The sequence below is a fragment of the Globicephala melas genome, chromosome 14 (genome assembly GCF_963455315.2).
Source record: "Globicephala melas chromosome 14, mGloMel1.2, whole genome shotgun sequence".
Taxonomy (NCBI): Eukaryota; Metazoa; Chordata; class Mammalia; order Artiodactyla; family Delphinidae; genus Globicephala; species Globicephala melas.
In genome coordinates this window covers 877,588-903,839 of record NC_083327.1, presented here as the reverse complement: position 1 = coordinate 903,839, position 26,252 = coordinate 877,588, and the positions used below count along the sequence as shown (strand labels likewise).

Below are 26,252 nucleotides of genomic sequence, written 5' to 3'. Positions count from 1 at the left end.
AAATTCTCACACTAATCCCACCCTAAAAAAAAAGCAATTTCTCTTTAATGTACATATCACATATACATACACACACACACACACACACACACCTGTTGCCATGTGGTTTTTTGCAAAACCCACACTGCTTGCTGGGAGTCCAGATATATTTGCTTTCAAATGAAGAGCTATGATCTGAGCCTTCCCGTTTTACAGTAGCTATATTATCTGGAATGAACAACGGTGGCTCATCCAAAGAAAAACTTTTGCTGCTTCTTCTTTGACGGGGTTGTAGGTTCTTCTCAGGTTTTTTTAATTTCAATTTATCCTCTTCCTTAAAATGTTCTACACCACCTGTGTGCTCAAGCTCTTCCTTCACATGACTATTGGTTCTCACTGCTGGAGCCGGCTGCTGGGGCTTATGGCACTGTTTCTGGCTGGAATGCAACAAATGTCCAGTTTGTGCAGGATGATGAGGTTCTTTTGAGCAACCAGGGTGACCGTGAGGCTTTTCACTCAAAGAATGAGTTAAGGGTTTGGAAATCTGTACTAAATTTTGATCTTGTGATATCTTTCTGAATACAGAATGAGCCTGATTTTTTACAGATTTAACCCCAGAATTGCAACTCTGAATCTTTGAATCCTTATCAACTTGTTTCTTTCTCACTTTGACTGGCCTATGAAAATTTTGCTTAGATTCTGATTCATCAGCATTTCGCTTCACACTTTTGACATTAACTTTAGTTACGTTATGCATTAATTCATGCTTTGCTCCAACAACTTTTTTCCGAGTATCTGTGGTCATGGTTTGCTTAGAATGAATTACAGGTTTTGTATGTTTGGGTTTTATGTTTTTTGACTCTAAGCAAGAAACACTATTTGACTGGCTGTCTCTGTCATCTTGAAGGTTTGCTGTTTCATGAGACTCCATTTTAATACTTTCAACAATATTCAACTGCTTTGAATTTTGGTCAGGTGCATCACAAACAGCATTTTCTAAAATACTACTTTCTGGTTCAAAAGCACTAGTATTAACCACCTCTAAGTTTGATTTATTAAATCTGGTGCCCTCCAACGGCTTATCATCAGACTCTGTGTCTTTACAGTAAGCCATTTCCATTTCACTTCTCTGAAGGGAGTTCTCAGCTTTATCAGCAACTTCCACGCTATCTTTCGATTCCAAACTACATTCATTTACTTCATCCACAGAACCAGACAAACTGACAAGGTTCTTTTCTTTCTCATTTGGGTTTGTACAAGCAGCATTGCCAGAGAAAGTAACGGAAGATGCGGGTTCCTCATTGACACTGTCATCTTCGTGGGGTAATTTCATTGTCTCCTTTGATTCTTGTTCAACTTCTCCTTCTACCTTCATTTCTTCAACAACAGTCCCATCCACTTTACCTGAAATGGAATCGTTCCGTTCATGTTCTTCTTTACCTGAAAACTTAAACAATGGGCTAACAGTCTTGGCTTTACACTCCATCAGAGTTTCATTTTTCTTTTCTTCAATACTAACACAAGTCTCTGAAAGGAGTGGACAGTTTAACTCATGAGATGGCACATTTTCTTCTCCCTGATTATTACACTTCTGCTCAGAATCCAACCCAGCTTCACCCTTCATTTCCAGACAAGATGCAACGGCTGCTTCGATCTGTCCACTGTGTCGGCGGCCCCTCCTGCTCTCTTTCTGGTGCTCGGGTTTCGGTGATGTACCAATTTCTTCTTTCATCTGACACCTTTCTTGTTGTTTCACCCCTGCTTTAGGGGCGGACACAGTCTTCCCTGATGCCTTTTTTGTGCTATTTAAAGGTGCTGCATTTGAACGCTTGGCAATAGTGCTTTGTCGCAAACTTCTTATTTGTTCTATCACAAGGGAAAAAAATAAATAAAAGAAAACTTAGTTATTTTGCCATGTGTTTTTATTTCAACGCAATTTAGAATACATCACTTCTTTATTCTGAGCTATAAAATTTATTTTCCCATTTCAAAGAAAATGTACTGACATCTACTCATGATGATGGTTACATTTTTTATACACTTATCAAAGTTCTATAATTCTGGGGCAGAAAATAACCTGTATAAAATTCAGACTGATATTATACTTTACAATAAAAAATATTTTCATCAAGCTTCTTTTCTATGCAAGTAAGCTGGGGGTAAAATCAATGAGGTTCCTTGATATTACTACCCATCTTAAAGCAAGGCTGTCATACAGTTGTAAACATTAAATACCTTTAAGTATATAAAACCAAACAAATTCAGGTGCCAATAAAATCTGAACTAAACCACCTATCACAAACAGGATCTATGTGAGTTTCAAAGCACAGACTCAAAAGAACTCTAATGTCTTTATGAATGTGCTTTCCTTATATCCATTTTAGCATTCAAGCTATTCCTCGAATAGCTTGAATATTTTAAGAAATGAAATATACACTAGAGTACTAGACACAGATCAACAAAAAGAGAAATTATAATTAAAGAGATTTAAACCAAGAAAATGTATCATAAGGGAAAATGCATAAAGTATGAAAATAATTTAATAAAGCTTCCCACTTGTAACAATGCTCCTAACAAAGAATCCACTAACTGAGACTTTCCTCCTTTCCTTATCTGGATACATCCTCCAAGGGAAAAAGAAACACAAAGTGAAAAGAAGCTGGAAAGAAAGCTAAATAATTCACTAAGGAAAAAAAATAATAATAATTCACTAAGTAAAAAAACAACCCAAAAATTGAAATACAAAATAAGAAGCTATATCCAAGCCTATGCATATCCAATACCTCTGAATCAACTCTGTATGAAAACTGAACATCACAAATCTTTAAAAAGTCTCCTTCCTTTTTAATGCAAAACGCTACTATGCACCAGCATTTAGAACATTTTCCTAATTTGTCACATATCACTGAACCTGTGAAACTCTTACAGAAGGTGTCACAGGTCCTCCTCATTTGTCTCTAACAGTCCTAGTTGATGCTTGTAGTCATGACACTCAAAAGTGTCCCCATTTGGACAATAAATTATATGGTCATCCTATCTTGGAGACCCTTTCTAATTCCCCAGGACTTGGCACAATATTTGGTCATCAGGTAAGTACCCAACAACTTCAAAAACTTACTTAGTGGGGGCTTCCCTGGTGGTGCAGGGGACACAGGTTCGAGCCCTGGTCCAGGAAGATCCCACATGCCGCTGAGCAACTAAGCCCGTGCGCCACAACTACTGAGCCTGCACTCTAGAGCCCACAAGCCACAACTACTGAGCCCGCGTGCTGCAACTACTGAAGCCTGCACTCCTAGAGCCCGTGTTCCGCAACAAGACACTGTGATGAGAAGCCCTCACACCGCAATGAAGAGTAGCCCCTGCTCGCCACAACTAGAGAAAGCCCACACGCAGCAATGAAGACCCAATGCAGCCAAAAATAAAAAATAATTTTTTTTTTTTTAAAAAAGGGGGGCTCTTCCCTGGTGGCGCAGTGGTTGAGAGTTCGTCCGCCTGCCAATGAAGGGGACGCGGGTTTATGCCGGGGAGCGGCTGGGCCCGTGAGCCATGGCCGCCGAGCCTGCGTGTCTGGAGCCTGTGCTCCGCAACGGGAGAGGCCACAACAGTGAGAGGCCCGCGTACCGGAAAAAAAAAAAAACTTACTTAGTGGATTATGAACCACTCATGCTCAAATATATAACATTTTAAAATAACTAAAATTTTAATGGATTGTTATTAATATTTAGATAATTTTTAAAGCTCTGAAGACAGCCTGTAATAATTTATAGCTCTACTATACTTATATGCCCTGAAATAAAATAAATGAAGAACTTTTAACACCCATTACCTAAGTGGTTGATAAATGAACAGCACATTCAACTGTGAAGGTATTCAGATAAAAAATTGTTTTCCAATAGTAATTGATTAACTGACAGAGGATAAAGTAACTCTTTCTCCTCTAACTATAAACTGCCTTAGTTTGAAGCCGGGCGGTATAGGCCAAACGTTACTATTATTTGTCTATAATGTTCATTCTACTCTTTTTGTTTCTCAAAGTCACAAATACATACCAAATAACCGATTTTTTAAAAAACTGAGGAAAAGATGATGAAGTAAATATATGCATCTGAGCTAATAATCCACTTCTCAAAACCACACATTAGAGCTATGCAAAAGCTATGAACCTAAAAGGAAAGAAAGGACCAATGCCTTAAGAATTTAACGAACCATGCCTGTGTAGTGAAGGCACCATTAAAATCCAAAAGGAGGGGTTTCAGAGAGCTTCTGAATGGTGAAGTAGAACGCCTCCACGCGCCACAGTGCTTGCTGGACTGAAGTTTCTTTGTTCTTGACCTCACCCTATGAATCTCTTCATCTGGCTGTTGGCTCCTGTGCTTTAATATCCTCGGTAATAAACCACTTATCTGAAAGTTTGGGGGACATAGTTTCTACTGTGACAGTTATTTTCCCTCAGCACGTGACAAATGACAATCAACTGTTTTCCGGCTTCCATTCTTGCTATTAATAAGGCACCTTTCAGTGTAACTGCCGTTCATTTTTTTGCCGTGTGGCTGACAGGATCTCGGTGCTCCGGCCGGGTGTCAGGCCTGTGCCTCTAAGGTGGGAGAGCCAAGTTCAGAACACTGGTCCACCAGAGACCTCCCAACTCCATGTAATATCAAACGGCAAAAGCTCTCCCAGAGATCTCCATCTCAACACTAAAACCCAGCTCCACTCAACAACCAGCAAGCTACAGTGCTGGACACCCTACGCCAAACAACTAGCAAGACAGGAACACAACCCCACCCATTAGCAGAGAGGCGGCCCAAAATCATATGAAGTTCACAGACACCCCAAACACACCACCAGACGCAGTCCTGCCCAATAGAAAGACAAGATCTAGCCTCATCCACCAGAACAAAGGCAAGAGTCCCCTCCACCAGGAAGCCTAGACAACCCACTGAACCAACCTTAGCCACTGGGGACAGACACCAAAAACAACGGGAACGACGAACCTGCAGCCAGTGAAAACAAGACCCCAAACACAGTAAGTTAAGCAAAATGAGAAGACAGAGAAACCCATTGCAGACGAAGGAGCAAGGTAAAAACCAACCAGACCAAACAAATGAAGAGAAAATAGGCACGTTAAGAGGATCAGACACCAGGATCAAGTGGGGTTTATCCCAGGAGTGCAAGGATTCTTCAATATACCTAAATCAATCAATGTGAAACACCATATTAACAAACTGAAGAATAAAAACCATATGATCATCTCAATCGATGCAGAGAGAGCGTTCAACAAAATTCAGCACCCATTTATGATTAACACCCTCCAGTAGGCAGGCACAGAGGGGACCTACCTCAACATAATAAAGGCCATATATGACAAACCCACAGCCAACGACGTTCTCAATGGTGAAAAACTGAAACCATTTCCGCTAAGATCAGGAACAAGACAAGGTTGCCCACTCTCACCACTATTGTTCAACATAGTTTTGGAAGCTTTAGCCACACCAATGAGAGAAGAAAAAGAAATTAAAGGAATCCAAATTGAAAAATAAGATGTAAAACTGTCACTGTTTGCAGATGACATGATAGTATACATAAAGTATCCCAAAGATGCTACCAGAAAACTACTAAAGCTAATCAATGAATTTCGTAAAGTATCAGGATACAAAACGAATGCACAGAAATCTCTTGCATTCCTATACACTAAAGATGAGAAATCTGAAAGAGAAGTTAAGGAAACACTCCCATTTACCACTGCAACAAAAGGAATAAAATACCAAGGAATAAACCTACCTAAGGAGACAAAAGACCTGTATGCCGAAAACTATAAGGCACTGATGAAAGAAATTAAAGATGATAACAAACAGATAGAGAGATATACCATGTTCTTGGATTGGAAGATTCAACATTGTGAAAATGACTCTACTACCCAAAGCAATCTACAGATTCAGCACAATCCCTATCAAACTACCAATGGCATTTTTCACAGAACTAGAACAAGAAATTTCACAGTTTGTATGGAAACACAGAAGACCCCAAATAGCCAAAGCAATCTTGAGAAAGAAAAACAGAGCTGGAGGAATCAGGCTCCCTTCTTCAGACTATACTAAAAAGGCACAGTAATCAAGACAGAATGGTACTGGCACAAAAACAGATCAATGGAACAGGATGGAAATACAGATCAATGGAACAGGATGGAAAACCCAGAGATAAACGCATGCACATATGGTCACCTTATCTTTGATAAAGGAAGCAAGAATATACAACAGAGAAAAGACAGCCTCTTCAATAAGTGGTGCTGGGAAAACTGGACAGCTACATGTAAAAGAATGAAATTAGAACACTCCCTAACACCATACACAAAAATAAACTCAAAGTGGATTAAAGACCTAAATGTAAGGCCAGACACTATCAAACTCTTAGAGCAAAATGTAGGCAGAACACTCTGTGACATAAATAACAGCAAGATCCTTTTTGACCCACCTCCTAGAGAAATGGAAATAAAAATAAACAAATGGGACCTAATGAAACTTAAAAGCTTTTGCACAGCAAAGGAAACCATAAACGAGATCAAAAGACAACCCTCAGAATAGGAGAAAATATTAGCAAATGAAGCAACTGACAAAGGATTAATCTCCAAAATTCACAAGCAGCTCATGTAGCTCAATATCAAATAAACAAACAACCCAATCCAAAAATGGGCAGAAGACCTAAACAGACATTTCTTCAAAGAAGACATACAGATTGCCAACAGACACATGAAAGGATGCTCAACATCACTAATCACTGCAGGAATGCAAATCAAAACTACAGTGAGGTATCACCTCACACCAGTCAGAATGGTCATCATCAAAACATCTACAATAAATGCTGAAGAGGGTTTGGAGAAAAGGGAACCCTCTTGCACTGTTGGTGGGAATGTAAATTGGTACAGCCACTATGGAGAACAGTATGGAGGTTCCTTAAAAAACTAAAAATAGAACTATCATATGACCCAGCAATCCCACTACTAAGCATATACCCTGAGAAAACCATAATTCAAAAAGAACCATGTACCACAATGTTCACTGCAGCATTATTTACAATAGCCAGGACATGGAAGCAACCTAAGTGTTCATCGACAGGTGAATAGATAAAGAAGCTGGAATATTACTCAGCCATAAAAAGAAACGAAATTGGGTTAGTTGTAGTGAGTGGATGATCTACAATTTGTCATACAGAGTGAAGTGAGTCAGAAGGAGAAAAACAATACTGTATGCTAACACATATATATGGAATCTAAAAAAAAAAAGAAAAAAATGAAGAACCTAGATTCAGGACAGGAATAAAAATGCAGACGTAGAGAATGGGCTTGAGGACATGGGGAGGGAGAAGGGTAAGCTGCGAGGAACTGAGAGAGTGGCATGAACTTATATACACTACCAAATGCAACATAGCTAGCTAGTGGGAAGCCGCCATATAGCACAAGGAGATCAGCTCGGTTCTTTGTGACCACCTGGAGGGGTGGGATAGGGAGGGTGGGAAGGAGACACAAAAGGGAGGACATATGAGGACATATGTATATGTATAGCTGATTCACTTTGTTATACAGCAGAAACTAACACACCATTGTAAAGCAATTATACTCCAATAAAGACATTAAATTTTTTTTAATTTAAAAAGTAAAATAAAGGAAAGAAAGGGCAGGAGAAGAGAAAACACTGACAATTTTGGAAGTCAAACAAAAGATGATCAAGAAGTAACTGATGCAGGACATCCAAAAAAAGATAAACAGTCATCTGGCACTGCTGGCCGAACCAATACCATTAACACCTCAACAGGCTTAGGAACTGGTGATCCCACATAATTCTAAAGTAGGGAGGAAGGCAGGCAGTTAAAATCAGGATGAGTCGAAAGCTGTTTAAAAAGCAGTCAGACCCCAAGCTCCCTCTCTGCTACTCCATCCGTTGGGCAACTGCCCTTCCCAGGTTGGTTCTAATCGAAGACTGGAGGTTTACTCTTTGGGGAGTGTAAAAACAGTTTCTAGACTAAGGAACATCCAGCATAGATAAGAGCAGCAGTAAAGTACACTGAAATCTGTAAGATTATGTGTATTTGTATATACTGAAAGATGAGATGCCCCCATCAGCTTCCCTCAAGGGCTCCCATGATATGCTAACAATCTAACAATCCTAAAGTCTAACAACAGGAATTCCTCCAAAGAGTAATACAGCCAGATTACCATACAGTGATGCTCATAGTTGACAAAACGTTAAACACTGAGCAAGCTATCAATGATCAGACATTTAGCAAAGTCTCTGAACATGAAAGATAGAACCAAAAAAAGAAAAAAAAGACTAAAAAACCTTTAAAACACCGTAAGTATCTTATGAAAGACAACATAAGATACTGCATGCATGAAACAAGACCAAAATGCTACAAAAAGGACTATTCCCAGAACAAAAAAAGAACATTCAGAATTTGATGAAAAAGTTGAAGGATAAACATGAGAAAATTTCAACAAGTAGAAGAAGAACACAGAGGTGGAAAGATGAAGAAAATGGAAGTGCCAGTCCCTGCTATCTAATACTTGAATAACAGGAGTTCCAGGAAGCAAGAGTTGACAAAATAAAGAGGAAAATAATCAATGAAATAATTCAAGAGATTTTCCCAGAACTGAAAATGGAGCATCACTTTCAAATTTCTGAGGAAAAACAATTTCCAACCTTGAATTCCATGTTCAATCAGACCATAATTCCAATGTGAGACCATATTAAATACATTTGCAAACATACAAGGTTTCAAAAATATATATCCATATTCCTTTTTCTCACAAAAGTACTAGAAGAGGTATGTCACCAAACGAAGGAGCTACTTCAAAGAAAAGTAAACAGAAACTGCAATACAGAACACAATCTTCAGAAGAATAGTAAAGAGCTCTCTGGACAACAGCCATGCATCTGACTTATACAGAACTAACACAACAGTGCACACGGAAGCAGATCAGAAGGGCCCCAGAGACACTTCCTCAATAAGATGAAAATGACAGAACACCTGACATGCACAAATATCTTTAAGAAAGATTCAGACAACTGGCAGAGTAGTTGGGGTGGAATTACTGATAACGTACACTGAAAACTGTATGTGCGAATGCATAAAACTATAAGCAAATGAACAACAAAATCAATTATTAAATCAGAAAGACAAAAAGTTGTATAGGAAAAGCGACTATAGTTCACTAAACGGGTCACCACTAATAGCATACTGAGTCACAATAACGTAAGTAATTACTACTGATCTTACAAAATTATATATCAGAAAGATGAGAAAGTGTTCTTTTGTGTGATGGGGGAACAAGAGGAGGAAAGAATGCTAACTTCACCATCCAGAATGGGAAATCAATGAATACATACATCAGAATAATCCAGCAGTAGCAAGATACATATGTTACTTAGAGACATGGAAGTAAATACCAAAAAATTAACAAAACCAGATGAAAGCGGTAATAGTAGTTTCCTCTGGGGAAAGGGAAATAAGTAGCAGGATGGCAAGTACTGGAAACTCATAGAACTAGTCAACTCTTTAAATCATGTGAATGTGTAATTTCAATAAAAATTTTTAAAAATCATACCAACAAATTGATACAATCTCAAAATTGATTATCAAAATGCTCAGATTAGCAAACACCAAGAAACTACTATCACTGCTCAGCAACTTTACAACCTATCACATCTGTCCCTACACTTGATTTTCTAGCTAGTCCTCTCTGGAAGGATTACCTTGTGCCATTAAACGAGGTGATTTTCTTGGTGATCTCACTGAATTTTCTTCTACTTTGTCCCTCAAATTCCTGTTAGGTAAAATCAGTTCTTCTTCATCAATGGTATCATTGCCACTTTCTTTTACAACTCCTTCATCCATAATATCGTCAAGACCAACAACTAGAAAGAAAAACAAAAAAACAAAATTTTTTGAAAATATTGGTGATGTTAAGTATTTAAAGGCAGTACAGAAAACACTGTGAAACAGTTTAATGTAATACCAAGTAGTCCTGAAAATCTAGGTCTATTCCTAAAATGTGATAATGCCACTACCAAGCACGCAGTTCAGTTTTACAAACTTCTACCGTATGAGGCAGCTAGTCAAAGAGAAGATTAGTTGTAATTCTTCTTGATTTGACCTCCACTATCACTCACTGTCACTTATCATTCACTGTACCTTTGTGAACATCGTAAGCAGCTATACCTGGATACTTAATTATCCCAATTGGTTAAAGTAGTACAAAAAAGAGTAAATACCCTGAAAAGCTTATGATTCTAGGTTCATGCTAGAACCAAAAGATTCTAGTTCTAACTGTAATCTATTCCTTGAAGACTTTACGCTACATGTGTGAGAGTAACGGAGATATACTCTTAAGTTGTAGCAAGCACACACACACGCACACACACAGAAATGAAAAACATAATATAACTTCCCCTCCCCCAAATGCTAGGGAAAATAGGTGTTTAAATAGAACTATACAATTAAATTACCTTCCCCTAGTCAAAAGAGAGATAGAGTCATTCATTTAACAGCAGGGGAGGGGGCATGGAAAAGGACTGGGGAACACTGTATTTATATTATCAACAGGCTTATTTCTGTATCTAACAGATGTCACTTCACTAGCTGACACACAGCAATTCTAAATGTGCAGTTGTATGAGATCTTGTAAAAAGAATGTGATTATTTAGATCATACGTCCTCGTCTCAAGTCTCTGCTAAAACATTTAAATAAAACCTGACTAAGTCCCTTAACCTCTCTAGTTTATCTCTTAAATGAGAATAACAATACCTGTCCTACCTACCTCACAGGGCTGTTGTGAGGATCAAGTGAGATGATGTATGAGAACTCACTTTGTAAACTTTAGAGCACTACACAAATGTTAGTTATTATCTTCATCCTAGGGGTTAGGAGGAACCTCAAGAAGTTATCTAGTCCTCATCTTTGTATCCAAGTAGAACTTCATTTAAGAGTTCAACAAGATAGTGGTCTATCCTAAAATTTAAAGAGAACAAAATTCTTTATAAATATACTTTCAAATGGTACAATCTTTTCGAAGAGCAATTTGACAACAATCACAAAACTGCTTATATACTTTGACCAATATATTATAAAGTATAGACGAGAGAGTAAATTATGAAAAAAAATTTTCTGGCTAGAAAACAGTGTGATCCTTGTTAGTAACAGACAAATGAAATGTTGTATAGGTACATTTAGACAAAAATGATTAGCAGGAAACAGATGAAAATTTTAACAATAGTTATTCTATAAAAGATAAGTATTCTTTTTTCCTATCTTGCATATTTCCTGCTATATGCATGGAATTACACTCAAAAACAGAGTCCATGCTTTTAATCACTACGCTATAGGCACTAAAAGCTTAGAGAAGAAGAATGTATCTTAGGAAAATTCATCAGGACTCATTTAAGATATAATTAGGGGAAACAGGTGGGGCGTTCGGTTAGACGGCTACTCTGATGGAATACTTATGCTGCCACACATTCACACACATTCTCAAAGAATTTTTAACATTAGATTAATAGTTCCACCACGTTCATTTTAAAAAGCGAAAGTTATGCATCATATGCATTACAAGTATGCAGAGACAGAAATGGATGGGGAAAGGCACCACAGTGTTACCAATGACCACCTAGTGGTTAGGTGGGGTGAAGAATTGGGTTTTTTTTAATCACTGTTATACTGTCTCTGTGTTTTCCACATTTTCTACAATAAACATGAGTTTTGTATTGTAATCAGGAGAGAAAGTAATAATTCAAAAAACAGTCCAGGAGAAAGGTAATTAAAATCTGATTGACAGTGTTCGTTGGCAGGGAGTAAAAAGGTGTGTTACGAATTTTAGGGCTATATTGCAAAGCAGAATCAACAGGATTCAGCAAAGCCAAATCCAAAGGTCAATTATTAGATTTTATCTTATTCCACTTCCTGGCAGCAGCTGACACAGCTGACCCCTCACCCTTTCCTGAATCCCTTCTCCTCACTTAACCTCTGAAATCACACGCTCCTCCCTCACGAGCTACTTCTGCTCAGCACCCTTTATGGAGCTCTTCCTGCAGCGATCACACAGGACAGGACCTGAGGGCTCAGTACTCCCACCTACCCTTTATACGCACTCCACCCTCCCTAAATGATCCCACCCAGTCAAGCGTGACTCCCCGAAGTTACCTTCCGCAGCCCCAAGCTCACACTGGACCTCTGGAAGAGTGTAATTTGACCTGTCCACTAGGTTGTCTACCAGGTATCTCAAGGTTAACAAATAGAAAATAAACACTGATTCCACCCATTCCCTCTCCCCTCAGTAAAACTGTCCTAAGAGAGTCCCAGTAATGGAAACTCCATTCAACCAGCTCCTCTCTCCTCATATCCCACATCCAAGAGGTCTGCTCAAGCTGCTAGTTCTATCTACAGAACACACCACCCGCCTGATCACCACTGATCACCTCCACAGCTCACATTCTACTCCACATCACCATCTTCTCCCACCAAAACTACTTTAAGTCTCCTAGTGTCCCACGTTCCTCTATGGCCACCTCCTATACACACATGCACACACACACACATACACTCATCACACACACAGTTTATTCTCCACACAGTCATAACTATATTTTACAGTCTTCTAAAATATAAAGTTGTATCACGTTACCATTCTTCTGACAAGACCCTCCAAACCCTTACAAACACACTCAGATGTATGTTAAAATCCTAGCCAGGGTCTCCAGGGTCCTAAGAAGGGCTTCCCCCACCAAATTCCCTGACTTCTCTCCTACCACTGACTCACTGTGCTCCAGTCACACTGGTCTCTCCGGAACACCTCAGGGTCATTTCACTTGATCATCCTCTGCCTGGAGCGCTCTCCTCCCAGACAGTCACATGGCTCACTCTCCCGCTTCGTTCAGGTTTCACTCAAAATCGACCTTCTCACAGAAACCTTTCCTGAGGATCTTATCCAAAACAGCATTCTCCCACCACTGCCTCCTGACCCTTAGCATATTTTATCCTTTAAAATGTGTTTCACTATCCAATAAAACGTGTAATTTTCCACTAGAATGTAATCTCTACAATCCAGGGACTTTGTCTCTTATTCACCACTGAAACTCCAGAACCCAGAGTCATAGTGGCTACTCCAGAAACACTTGCTAAATAAAAGAATTAGGGGAAACAAGGGACCTGGAAAATTTAAACTTTGATGATCGAGAGAGAAATGTTTCAATTAACTGAAAGAGAGAAGTTAGAAAGAATAAATTTGAAAGTAAGGTAACGACTTAACTTTCTGAATGAAAAAAAAGAGCAGGCAAAAGAAGTATCAAAGTTAACACACCATCACAAAAGAAGGGTAAGGAGAATTTCAGGGATCGGGAAGGCTAACTGCTACAGAGAGAACAAAGGAAGGAGAAAAATCCACTAACGTGAAACACAGAAGCAGAGACCAGATGACAAGAGGTTAAAAAGTGAGTAAGTGAAGAATGACAATGGCAGTTTCTCTTTCATTTATTTTCAAGAAATTTAAGGGTAAAAGAAAATGAAGACCATCGGCTGAAGGAAGTTAAAGGGATGAAAGATGATTTTTCTGTGTAAGTAAAAGAAACGGGGGGGGGAGGGGAGGTGGTAGAGTCCCCTCCACACAAAAGAGGGAGTGAGGGAAGGAGAAGGGCGAGAGAATGGGCAAAGAGGGAGGAGGACAGTGAGAACGGAGGAGGGAAAAAGCAAGAGATCTGAGCATCTTCCACTGCTGGAAATAACTCTGGGAGCTGAGGGATGCCTGAGGCCTCAGTAGCTTAAAACCTATTAAGTCAACAACCTACAATTAGAACACTTAAGACTGCATGTGAGATGCTTCTCAGAAGTGAGGTTTCCGAGAATGGCATCTTCTTTGTACTCCTGCAGCTCCTGGCTTCTTCTTCATCTCAAAAAGTCACCCTGACATTAAATCAAGCTCTAATACTGTCTCCAACATTTCCAGGGCTCTCAAGCAGAAGTAGGCCCCCAACAACCAAAGCAACTACTTAACCTAGCTGTGCCTCAAATTCTTCTATAAAATGGAGATCACACTAGCAGTCAGAGGGGCGCTGTGATGATTAAATCAGTGTGTGTGAAGGGCTTGGAACAGAACCTGGCACTTAGAAAATGCTGACTTCTGTTCAGTCTCCCCCATCATGGACCCCACCATCAACATTTATGTATTCTTTTTCCCTTACTTTTTTCCCTCAACTCCTCCCAGAACAAATCAACCATTAAAAAAACTACCTGAAATTTCTTTCTTCTAATCCATTTATTTGATTAATGTAATTCAGAGTACAGAATGAATTATCTCTGGCAAAACCCTCCCAATTAGGTATTTACGTTTTAAATCGTTCAACTTCCACTTCGCTTAACTTTCGTAGCTTCCACTAAGAAAATGAACAGAAAGAAGTGAAGGAGAATCTGTGTTCTTTTCAAAACACTGCTTATTCTCAGGGACCTCCCACATCTGCCCCTCCCACTGCTACAGGCAAACTAAGATTCAGTATTTGATTTCCAGTTTTTAAAAAAGTGGCCAGTCCTACTCAACACATCCACTAAAAAGGGAATTTGGGGTTATCAAAAAAGAAAAAAAAAGCAACGGCCTGAATTATGTAGGAGGCAAGCATGATAATGTGGGAAAACAATATGTTTTTCCTCCCTCCCACATTTCAGAATTAGGTGTCATTCCCATTTTGAAATTCTGGCACAAAATCTGTAATCATACTCAGAATCTCCTTGAGCCTGAATTTAGACCACATTAAAACTCCCATCCTCACCTACAAATGGCCCTCCTTAAATCTGCTGAGTCAGGCCTATGTGAAGCCCTCCTGACACAAATACTACTATTTAATTCACATCTATCTTCTTGAAGAGAGGAGGTAAATGAGATAGAAAGAATAGAACTGAAATATTTAAAGCTAAATTTATTGAATTTCTCAAAACTGGGATTAGTTTACATCACCTTACACCATACAAAAGGGAGAACCATAGTACACCGGGGACTCTTCACATTTGACATGCCTTAACTCACGCTGGCAGCGCAGAAGCCAAACTCAACCACTTCTAGGACACTTATCTCCTCTATTATGAAACTTGGCACTAAATGTCAGACTTGAGAAAAAACTAAAGAGCATGATCTCTTTCCAGTGTCAGGACAATAAAGGTTAGGTGTGTACTCTACAGGGCCTGGACTTGAAGGAGAGTAAGAAGTCACACAGACACATCCTTGCAACAGAGTCCCCACAGCTTCCGCCTCGAACACCGCAGGAGACCACCACCCAGCCCCTCCTCGGCCTCCCTTCAGTGAGTGCTCTTTCCTTTATGGATGATTTATACATCCTTCCAAAAAGAGGCCACGTCAGATACACACCATCAAGTTGTGTTATATACAATTAGTCATTTGTGGGTGAATTTATCATTTTAGATATTATGTTTCTAAGTTGAACACCACAAATAATGTTACCTTTTTTCCCTCTTAAATTTCTTCTTTACAATAAACTTTAAAACACAGGTTTACTGAGTCAAAGAAGGCAAATTCATAGATTTTACCATTTTTAATCTCATCACATGGCTTTCAATAAAGAGTATAAACAATTTACAGTGCAAAAAGCTTCACATTAAGTCTCAATTAAGAACTTACTAGCACTGAGTTTCAGATTTTTAAAAGAAACATGGTGACTAAAAAAGCTTGACATATATACCACCTTTCTGTATTTCTTTAGCTTTGCCTACTCGCCTACTCTCCTACTCAGGTCTTAATAAGTGTGTTTCTCTCTCAATAATTTATATGAACTCTTCATGTAATATCTGTGTTATCTATTTGATGCAAGTATTTTCCCTCTCTTACCTTATTTTATTATCTGGTGTCAATTTTTTTCTTCAGAATGCTGCCTTCAGTTACTCCAACACTATTAAATTATCCATCCTTTCTGCTGAAATTTAACACATTCTAAAGTCTTATATTTAAACATGCACAAACATTTCAACTTTTGTCAAACTCAATTCATACTTTGGGAAAAAACTGATTAGTATTTCACAGAAAGGGGTTTTCTATCAAACAAATCTAAAAGAAAGACACTGGGTTAAACGGAGTTAAAACAGTTTCTTCACTGCAGATCTACAGAGCCTTCAATATGCTAAATAAAGGCATTTTATGAGGAAAAAAAACTGCACATGATGAAACTGTTTCCCAAGCCTTATATTCTCACACACACACCAATAAAACATACACCAAAATGCTAATGATGGTTATTTCAGAAAGGATTTTTCCCTTCTTCTTATTCACACTTTCTAATTCATCTCACATTAAAAATATTTTGTCAAAAAGAATTTTCCCCAAAAATGTGTAATACATGCGTGAATGCCTAGAAAAAGCAGCTGGAAAGGTTTTCCATGCGGAAGGAAGTAGTATCATTGGTGCCACTTTTTAAAGCTTTCCTTTTTAAGTTATACATGCACATGGTTTTAAAGAGTTGTGTCTGGTTCTCAAAAAGACAACCCTCAGAATGGGAGAAAATACTGGCAAATGAAGCAACTGACAAAGGATTAATCTCCAAAATTTACAAGCAGCTCATGCAGCTCAATATCAAAAAAACAAACAACCCAATCCAAAAATGGGCAGAAGATCTAAAGAGACATTTCTCCAAAGAAGACATACAGATTGCCAACAAACACATGAAAGAATGCTCAACATCACTAATCATTAGAGAAATGCAAATCAAAACTACAATGAGGTATCACCTCACACCAGTCAGAATGGCCATCATCAAAACATCTACAAACAATAAATCCTGCAGAGGGTGTGGAGAAAAGGGAACCCTCTTGCACTGTTGGTGGGAATGTACATTGATATAGCCACTATAGAGAACAGTATGGAGGTTCCTTAGAAAACTAAAAATAGAACTACCACACGACCCAGCAATCCCACTACTGGGCATATACCCTGAGAAAACCATAATTCAAAGAGAGACGTGTACCGGGCTTCCCTGGTGGCACAGTGGTTGAGAGTCCGCCTGCTGATGCAGGGGACACGGGTTCGTGCCCCAGTCCGGGAAGATCCCACACGCCACAGAGTGGCTGGGTCCGTGAGCCATGGCCGCTGAGCCTGCGTGTCCAGAGCCTGTGCTCCGCAACGGGAGAGGCCATAACAGTGAGAGGCCCGCGTACCGCAAAAAAAAAAAAAAAAAAGAGACGTGTACCACAATGTTCACTGCAGCACTATTTACGATAGCCAGGACATGGAAGCAACCTAAGTGTCCATCGACAGATGAATGGATAAAGAAGATGTGGCACATATATACAATGGAATATTATTCAGCCATAAAAAGGAACGAAATTGAGTTACCTGTCCTGAGGTGGATGGATCTAGAGTCTGTCATACAGAGTGAAGTCAGAAAGAAAAACAAATACCGTATGCTAACAAATATATATATATGGAATCTAAAAAAAAAAAAATGAAGAACCTAGGGACAGGACAGGAATAAAGACACAGACATAGAGAATGGACTTGAGGACACGGGGAGGGGGAAGGGGAAGCTGGGACAAAGTGAGAGAGTGGCATGGACACAAATACACTACCAAATGTAAAATAGACAGCTAGCGGGAAGCAGCCGCACAGCACAGGGAGATCAGCTCGGTGCTTTGTGACCACCTAGAGGGGTGTGATAGGGAGGGTGGGAGGGAGACGCAAGAGGGAGGGGATATGGGAACATATGTATACATATAGCTGATTCACTTCGTTATACAGCAGAAACTAACACATTGTAAAGCAATTATACTCCAATCAAGATGTTAAAAAAAGGTAATAAAAAAAAAAATTAGAGCACACTGCCAAAAAAAAAGTTGTGCCTGGTTCTATAAGGTTTATTAAGAAAAACATTAATGCTCAGCACGCACATCGCCCTCCACTTCCCCCACTGAACCTCAATTACTTCACTGGGAAAATGTAGACATTACCACCCTTTGCTGAAAGGTTTCTGTGAAAACTGAATAAACTACTGCAGTTTCCTACACAGTGCATGACATGCAAACAATAAGACTGCAGCCATTATTACATCCTGGCAGATTTTTTTAAAACAGTTTTCTATAGCCCTAAGTGCCCTTCATTTGACCCCTTCCCAACTGTCAAAATAATTTCGCTTATTGCCAACATGACTCTATCAGGCTACTATAAGAGTGAGATGATAATCATTCCCTAAATTTTTAACATTTTAATTCCATTCTAAAATACCATAAGTTATGTACCTTTAAGGTAATTCCTTAAAAAATATTTATTGAGCTCCTACTATGTGTCGCACACTGGCCTAGATTATTCCATATACCAGTGATACAGAATTCTGAAGACAAATGACCTGGTTTCTTTTATATATATATATATATATATATATATATTCACATACACACACACACACATACATACACAGTAAGAGGGTGGCATTTACACAGACTGAAATATAGTAAAGTTACACAGCAACCAAATGAACAGACTGACCTATTTCAATTCCAATTCAAACTGTAAAAAGAAAACAATGAGTGGGAACTGGGTAAATAACTGAACGCTGACTGCATATCTGGAAATATTAAAAACTATCTTTAATTGTTTTAGGCAGGATAATATTAGTGTTATTACTTTTTTTAAAATAAAGACTTCTTATATTTTAGAGATACATGCTGAAATATTTACAGATAAATAATATGATTTCTGGGCTATGCTTGAAAATAATCTTGGTTGGGGGGAGGTAAGGAGAAGTGAGTGGGGTAAAAATGAAAAAAGACCAACTATTAACTGTATGAGTAACAGGTAGATGAGGGTCATTATACAAGTCTCGCTGCTTTGTTTGATGTTTTCCATAAAATAGAAAAATTTTTTAAAACTGTTCCCATGAAGCTTCATTTTAACGAGGGTGAGACAAATACATAAGATACGCGGCATGTTGGCTGATAAGCCATATGAACAAAAGGAAAGAGTAACAGGGAGTACAAGGAAGGGAACACAGGGTGGTCTGTAATTTTAAACCAAATGGCCAGGGAAAGCCAGGACTACTGGTTCCAGCTGTCTCCTGCACAAGAGCTCCCAGGCCAAAAGAAAGGAGCTCGCTGTGCAGGCTCAAAGGAGTCTGGGGATGACAACGCTGAGGTGACTTCTCAGCCAAAGCTGAACAAGTTGGGGGAGTAGCTTTCTAGCTAGAAGGCACATCAAGTACCTAGACTCTGAGGCAGGAGTATGCCTAGGATGATGGAAGAACAGAATGGAGTCAGGTCTGTGAGGCCAGATTAGGGAAAAGGGGGAGAAAGGCAGATAAAAAGAGAGAGGTAAGGCAGCAAGCTAAAGTCATCCTTGCAGGCCATGAGGACTTCAGCTTTTTCCTTTGTGTGAAATGGAAAGTTACCAGAGTGCTGTGAACACAAGGGTGATAGAATCTAACTTTTAACAAGATTACTCTTGGTGCTCTGTTTAGAATAGATGGGAGAGAATCCTCAGGGGCAGAAGCAGGGAAGCCACTTCCAAACTAACGCAATAATCCAGATGAGAAATGGTAACCACTAAAACCACAGTGGCAGTGGAGAAAGTGAGACGTACAAATTGCCAGATTCTGGATGTATTCTGAAAATACCAACAGGATCTGCCGATCAACTGAATACAGAACGTGAAAGAGAGTATGTAAAGAATGACTTCAAAGTTTTCTGCTGAGCAACTCGAAAGAAGGTGCCATTTCTAGAGATGAGGGAGACTGCAGGTGCAAGTGGTACAAGGGGGGCTAGGAGGTGGGGTACAAAGAATTCAGTGTTACATCTACAAGCCCAGGACACCTGAGGTCACGAGAAGCTAGGAGAGAGGCCTGGAGCACACTGTTCCCCACAGCTTTTAGAAGGAACCAAACCTGCCGACACTGTGAACTTGGACTCTGGCCTCCGGACTGTGAGACAACACATTTCTGTTGTTAAGCTGGGGTGATTGTTAGGGTGGCCCCAGGACACTGACACAGCACTGGTGTCCCTCTTATATTTTTTTAAATTTTATTGAAGTATAGTTGCTTTAAAAAATAAAAAAAAATAAAAATTCAGTGTTAGACCTTAAGCTTAAGATGCCCAAGAGACATCCAAAGAAGTAAACGCAGGGGTCTGGAGTATATATATTTGGGAGCTGAATTATAAAGTGTTTTTTAAGTCATAAAATTGTATAATATCACCATAAAAGTGGGTAGAAATAGAGAAGATGCCTAAAATCTGAACCCTGAGATACTCCAGTACCTAGAGGTCAGGAAAATGAAGAGGAGAATCAGAAGAAACTGAGAGGAAGAAGACAGCAAAGTGAGAGAATAACCGCGAGTGGCGAACCAAAGATCGAACCTGGCAGAGTGACACTGCCTGCAACCCAGTGCAGCTGGTGAGAGCAAACTCAGAATTTGGAGGAGAGATATTGGGGATACAGAGCATTAAAATTTCTTCCAGGAGTTTTCTGTAAACAGAGTAAAAAGAGCAGGGCAAGACAAATACACTGATGAATAAATATAAAAGATGATGTGTGGTTAACACTGAAATTCAACTGTAAGGACTTTGACAGAGACTCTTTCAGACTTCTTTTCAATTCTATCAAGCACAGAAAAAAGTAGATATCACATCATGGTAACTACAAACCATATCCATGAAAAACAGAGAATAGAAACCTAATCAGAAAACATGAAAATCTAATTTCATAAATATCTAAATATCTGATTTCATAAATATCTCAATATGTACCTAAATATAAGATATAAGGTCAAAAAATATACCTAAGTTTTTTTTTTAATTACCAGGCAATATTTATTATGAAATTAAGGAAAATATCAAAATGTACATGACAAATTTTCAGTTGAATTAGCTCCGCTCCATATTTCTAAAAACAAGCAGAGAGAGGAGGCACTTGGCCATCCACCAGCCAATTCTGGAAAACTTACAGTGACCAGGTAAACACCATTAATAATAACTTGAGTGTTCAGGGGGTACTGTGGATTATTTAGTTGCTTAAGGATTTGCTCCTTGGTTGTTTAAATCCTTTTTTTCTCTCTTAGGGTTTCTTCTCTTCTGGTGGGATAGTATATGGGGAAATCGTCGTCTTACAGTTCATTTACACAGTCTACCAACTACAGACTCAACTTGGGTGAAAAACTGAACATGAATGTATTCCTATAAATACAACCCGAGGTGATACTACAGTTGACCCTTGAATAACATGCGTTTGAACTGTGGGGGTCCACTTACACACAGATTTTTTTCCATAGTTAATACTCAGCATCACATGATCCATTGTTGGCTGAATCTGTGGACGTGAAACGGCAGATATGGTGGAACTGTGGACAGGAAGGAACCTCTGATATGGAAGGCAGACTGTAGATTATACTCAGATTTTTGACTGCGCTGAGGGCCGGCATCCCTAACTCCACACTGTTCAAGGGTCAACTGTATTTATTAACACCGGATTAATTTAATCTGACAAAAGGACTGACTAATCAACACTTAAATTAATGTATACTTTTCATTTGCTATTTCCCTACTGGGAGTGTACTTCCCTTACCCAGGAATCCAGGATCTTCAAAGGGCTGGCCACTACATGGGTCTAAACAAGTTGCTACCCTTGTGTCACCTCCACACAGACTTGCCCTGACCAGACCAACTCAAGTAGATGGTCTTGGCCACCAAACAAGACAGTCTTTATCACCTTACATTCTACTTGGAAGCTCCAGGAGGACAGGGACTTTGTCTCAAACACAACTGTATCCTCCAGCATTGGCATATGATGGGTACGCAACAAATGTTTGTTAAATGAACAAACACTACCAACCACTTTTCACCAAAGCAAATCATTATACCTCACAACTGTGGAATCATGCGGTAAGCTGCTGATGCCTGCAATGCTATTTAATGAGAATGTTACCATAAAACAGGAATTGGTTGAAAAAAATGTGACTAACCTTCTTACAATATGGATCTTACCATTATTTATTGAGTTTCACATTGCAATGAACCAGATCCCAACTAGACACTTTGTTTCATGACATTTGTTTGCTTTTACCCAAACAAGGCCAAGCAAAAAGTTCTTAGAGGATTACATATTTTTCAGTAGGTAAGACTGAAACAATTAACAATCTTAATCTTAAGCCCAGGACAAGACTTTTAATGATATTATACACAACATTAAATAGAATATAAACTCCACGAGGGCAGGAATTTTTCATTGCTTTCTGATATATCTGTAACTCCTATAACAGCAGCTGGAACATACGGTGAGTGTTCAGTCCTAAGCACAGCTTGGATGAAAAATGCGTGGATGTATACAAAAATTCAAGGTTCCCAAATTTTTATCTCAAGAGATTAGAACCACACTGTTAAATTGGACTCCAATCAGGAAGTTACCATTAGTAAACAAAAGAAACAGAATAACAAACCTCTACTCCATATCACAGTAGTGTTGAGTGATCCCTTGCAGGACTCAGAGTAAGAATGCTAATAGTTTTTAAAATCCACAGATTAGAAGGAAATATCCCAACATGAAACAACCAAACAGAAAAGCTACCCGCTCAGAAAGATACAATTAGTAATGTGTCAGAACTAAAGCCTCTTTACAACAGATAAAAGTCTCTACCTAAAAGGAACTTTGATCAAGTACATTAAATAGATTGAAAACATAACCTTAATTGTATCAAAAAGAATAAAATACCTAGCAATAAATTTAACAAAGGAGGTGAATGATCTGTACAATGAAAACTTTAAGACATTGATGAAAAAAACTGAAGACACAAGTAACTGGAAGATATTCCATGTTCATGGATTGGAAGAATTAATGTTGTTAAAATATCTAACATACCCAAAGCAACCTGCAGATTCAATGCGGTCCCTAACAAAATTCCAATAGATTTTTCACAGAAATAGAACAAACAATCCTGAAATTTGTATGGAACTGCAAAAGACCCTGAATAGCCGAAGCAATCTTAAGAAAGAAGAACAAAGCTGGAGGCATCACACTCCCTGATTTCAAACTATACTACAAAGCGATAACCATCAAAACAGACACATTGACCAAAGGAACAGAATAGAGAGCCCAGAGACAAATCCACACATATATGGTCATTAATTTATGACAACAGAGCCAAGAATATACAATCAGGGTAGTCTCTTTAATAAATGGTGTTGGGAAAACTGGATAGCTACATGTAAAAGAATGAAACTAGGGCTTCCTTGGTGGCACAGTGTTTGAGAGTCCACCTGCCAATAATTCAGGGGACACAGGTTTGAGCCCTGGTCTGAGAAGATCCCACATGCCGCAGAGCAACTGGGCCCATGTGCCACAACTGCTGAGCCTGCGCTCTGGAGCCCGCACGCCACAACTGCTGAGTCCACGTGGCACAGCTGCTGAGACCCACACGCCTAGAGCCCGTGCTCCACAGTGGCAGAGGCCACCGCAATGAGAGGCCCGCACACTGCAGCAAGGAGTGGCCACTGCTCACCGCAACTGGAGAGAGCCCACACACAGCAATGAAGACCCAACACAGCCAAAAATTAATTAATTAATTAAAAGAAAAAAAAATGAAACTAGAACACCATCTTACACCATACACAAAAATCAACACAAAATGAATTAAAGACATGAACATAAGACATGAAACCATAAAACTCCTAGAAGAAAACATAAAGAGTAAGCTCCTTGATATTGGTTTTGGCAATAATTTTTTGGATTTGACACCAAAAGCAAAGGCAACAAAAGCAAAAATAAACAAGTGTGACTACCTCAAACTAAAAAGCTTCTGCACAACAAAGGAAACTATCAACAAAATTAAAAGGCAATCTACAGAACTGGAGGAAATATTTGCATATTATGTAGCTGATATGAGGTTAAAATAGAAAATATATAAAAACTCACACAACTCAACAGCAAGAAAACAAACAATCCAATTAAAAAATGGGTGAGGAATCGAACAGACATTTTTCCAAAGAAGACATACAAATAAATGGCCAACAAGTATATGAAAAGGTGCTCAACTATCCCTAATCATCCAGAAATGCAAATCAAAACCACAATGAAATATCACCTCATGCCTGTCAGAATGGTTATCTTCAAAAAAACAAGAGAAACAAGTGCTGGCAAGGATGTGGAGAAAGAGATCCCTTGCACACTGCTGGAAGGAACGTAAATTGCTGTAATCGGTATGGAAAACAGTATGGAAGTTCCTCAAAATATTAAAAATAGAACTACTATACAATCCAGCAATTTCACTCCTGGGTGTATATCCAAAGGAGATGAAAACAGGATATTGGAAGGACACCTGCTACTCCCATGTTCACTGCAGCATTAGTTACAACAGTCAAGATAAGGAAACAACCTAGTCCATCACTGGCTGACTAGATAAAGATGCGGTATATATAAATGGAATACTACTGTCACGAGAAAGAAAAAATCCTGCCATTTGGGATTACATGGATGGACCCTGAGGGCATTATGGTAAGTGAAATAATCCAGACAAAGAAACAAACAAATACTACATGGCTATCACTTATATGTGGAATCTAAAAAAAAAGTCAAACTTAGAGAAAAAGAGAGTAAAAAGGTAGTTTCCAGGGGGAAATAAGGAGAGGTTGAGGTTGGTAAAAGCTTACAAACTTGCAGCTATAAAATGAATAAGGTCTGAGGAGCTAATGTAAAAACATGGTGACTATAGTTGACACCACTGTACTGTATAACTGAAATTTGCAACAAGAATAGAACTTAAACGTTCTTACTACACACATACACAAAGATAAATATATGAGATGAGGGATATATTAATTAACTAGATGGGGGGAATCCATTCACAATGTATATCAAATCACCATGATATATACTTTAAATATCGTATAACTTTATATGTCACTTATAACGCAAAACTGAAAAATTTTAAATATTGATAGAAAAAGCATCAACTCTGCAATAAATTTAGAACACATAAGAGAATTGTAAGAACTTGGAGAATACAAGAAGAGAATTCTAATAAACAAACATACTGGATAAACTTTGAATATACCTAGGTAAGAGCCTTAATGAGTAAAAAATGAATTAATATTTTATGTATTTAGCCTTTATCAACTATATATAGCAAAATGTATCTTGTTCCATTTCACAATGCAGGCTTAGAAGTCAGTAAATACTTTGTTATCTTTAATAGTCTCTCTGGGTTCCTATGAGCAGTAATGGACCAGGTGATCCCTTACCAAGTTCATTTTAGTTAACATTTTAATTCTAGAGCCCTTTCTAACGAAAATCAAGTAAATAGCAGCCCTCAGAGAAAAACTAATTTAATAAAATTTATTTCCGCCATGTGTTACACATGCACACACCATAATTCAAAAGCATGTACAACGTTAATTTTATTTCACGTTTTTCTAATTATCTCAGTTTCCTGGCCTCTCAATTAGATGGATGGAATTATATCAGATGTTTGAGAAAGATACACTATTAGGTCTAAAGATATTATTATTAAAAAGAGAAAGAAACCATTTAAAAAAATTTTTCCAAGTGTATTTGTCTCAGGTCCAATTAATGTAGGGACCAAAAGCCCTAATACTAAAACAGTACCTAAGGATATCACTAATAATGAATAATAATTTATTTCCTAAGATAATTCAATCAACAGTTAAAAGTTAAATTATGTTCATTATATTGTTTTTAAAAAGGAAGAGCTTTCTAAATTAATATATTTTAGAAAATGACCCATCCAAAATGGTTAAAAAATGGTTTTAAAACTATGTGTTCCTTGGAAAATTTTTTTATATGAAATAACTATTTTCCTAAAATATCACATGAATATTTCCATATTAAAGACAACACTGCTTGTCCATTAGTCAAGGTCATTTGTTTGACAATTTTCCTGTGACCAGTGTGTTATCACACTTGACTTAAAGCACTTCTATCAATATTAAACCTTAAACCCAGAAAAAAATTTTCTACCAAACCAATCAACAGATCAGCTACCAAACTGACATCAGATGTACTTTTTGTGAAGGTGCATATCAGGAAATCTTTCATAAAGAAACTGTACAGGTGACCCTTGAACAACTCGGGGGTTAGGGGTGGCGGCCTTCCATGCAGTCGAAAATCCATGCATAACTTATGGTCAGCCACCCACCATTCTGCATGAGCGAGTCGCGTAGCACTACAGTATTTACTATGGAAAAAAAATCCATTTGTAAATGGACCCCCATACTTCAAACCCGCGTTGTTCAAGAGTCAACTGTA

At 38.5% G+C, this 26,252-nt stretch overlaps 1 protein-coding gene across 6 annotated transcripts in view; it reads right to left on the bottom strand.

Moving 5' to 3' along the window:
• Positions 1 to 26,252, bottom strand: part of PHF3 (PHD finger protein 3) — a 107,114-nt gene that overhangs the window by 44,399 nt on the left and 36,463 nt on the right. For 5 of the 6 annotated variants that reach the window (XM_030849501.2, XM_030849503.2, XM_070043448.1 and 2 more), the window contains 2 exons: positions 9,726 to 9,887; positions 93 to 1,845 (listed from right to left, as the gene is read on the bottom strand). In XM_030849501.2, the coding sequence (XP_030705361.1) occupies positions 93 to 1,845; positions 9,726 to 9,887 (1,915 nt within the window). Of the gene's footprint in view, positions 1 to 92; positions 1,846 to 9,725; positions 9,888 to 10,790; positions 10,982 to 26,252 lie in introns of all 6 variants that reach the window. The other variant, XM_030849504.2, reaches the window with a different exon arrangement.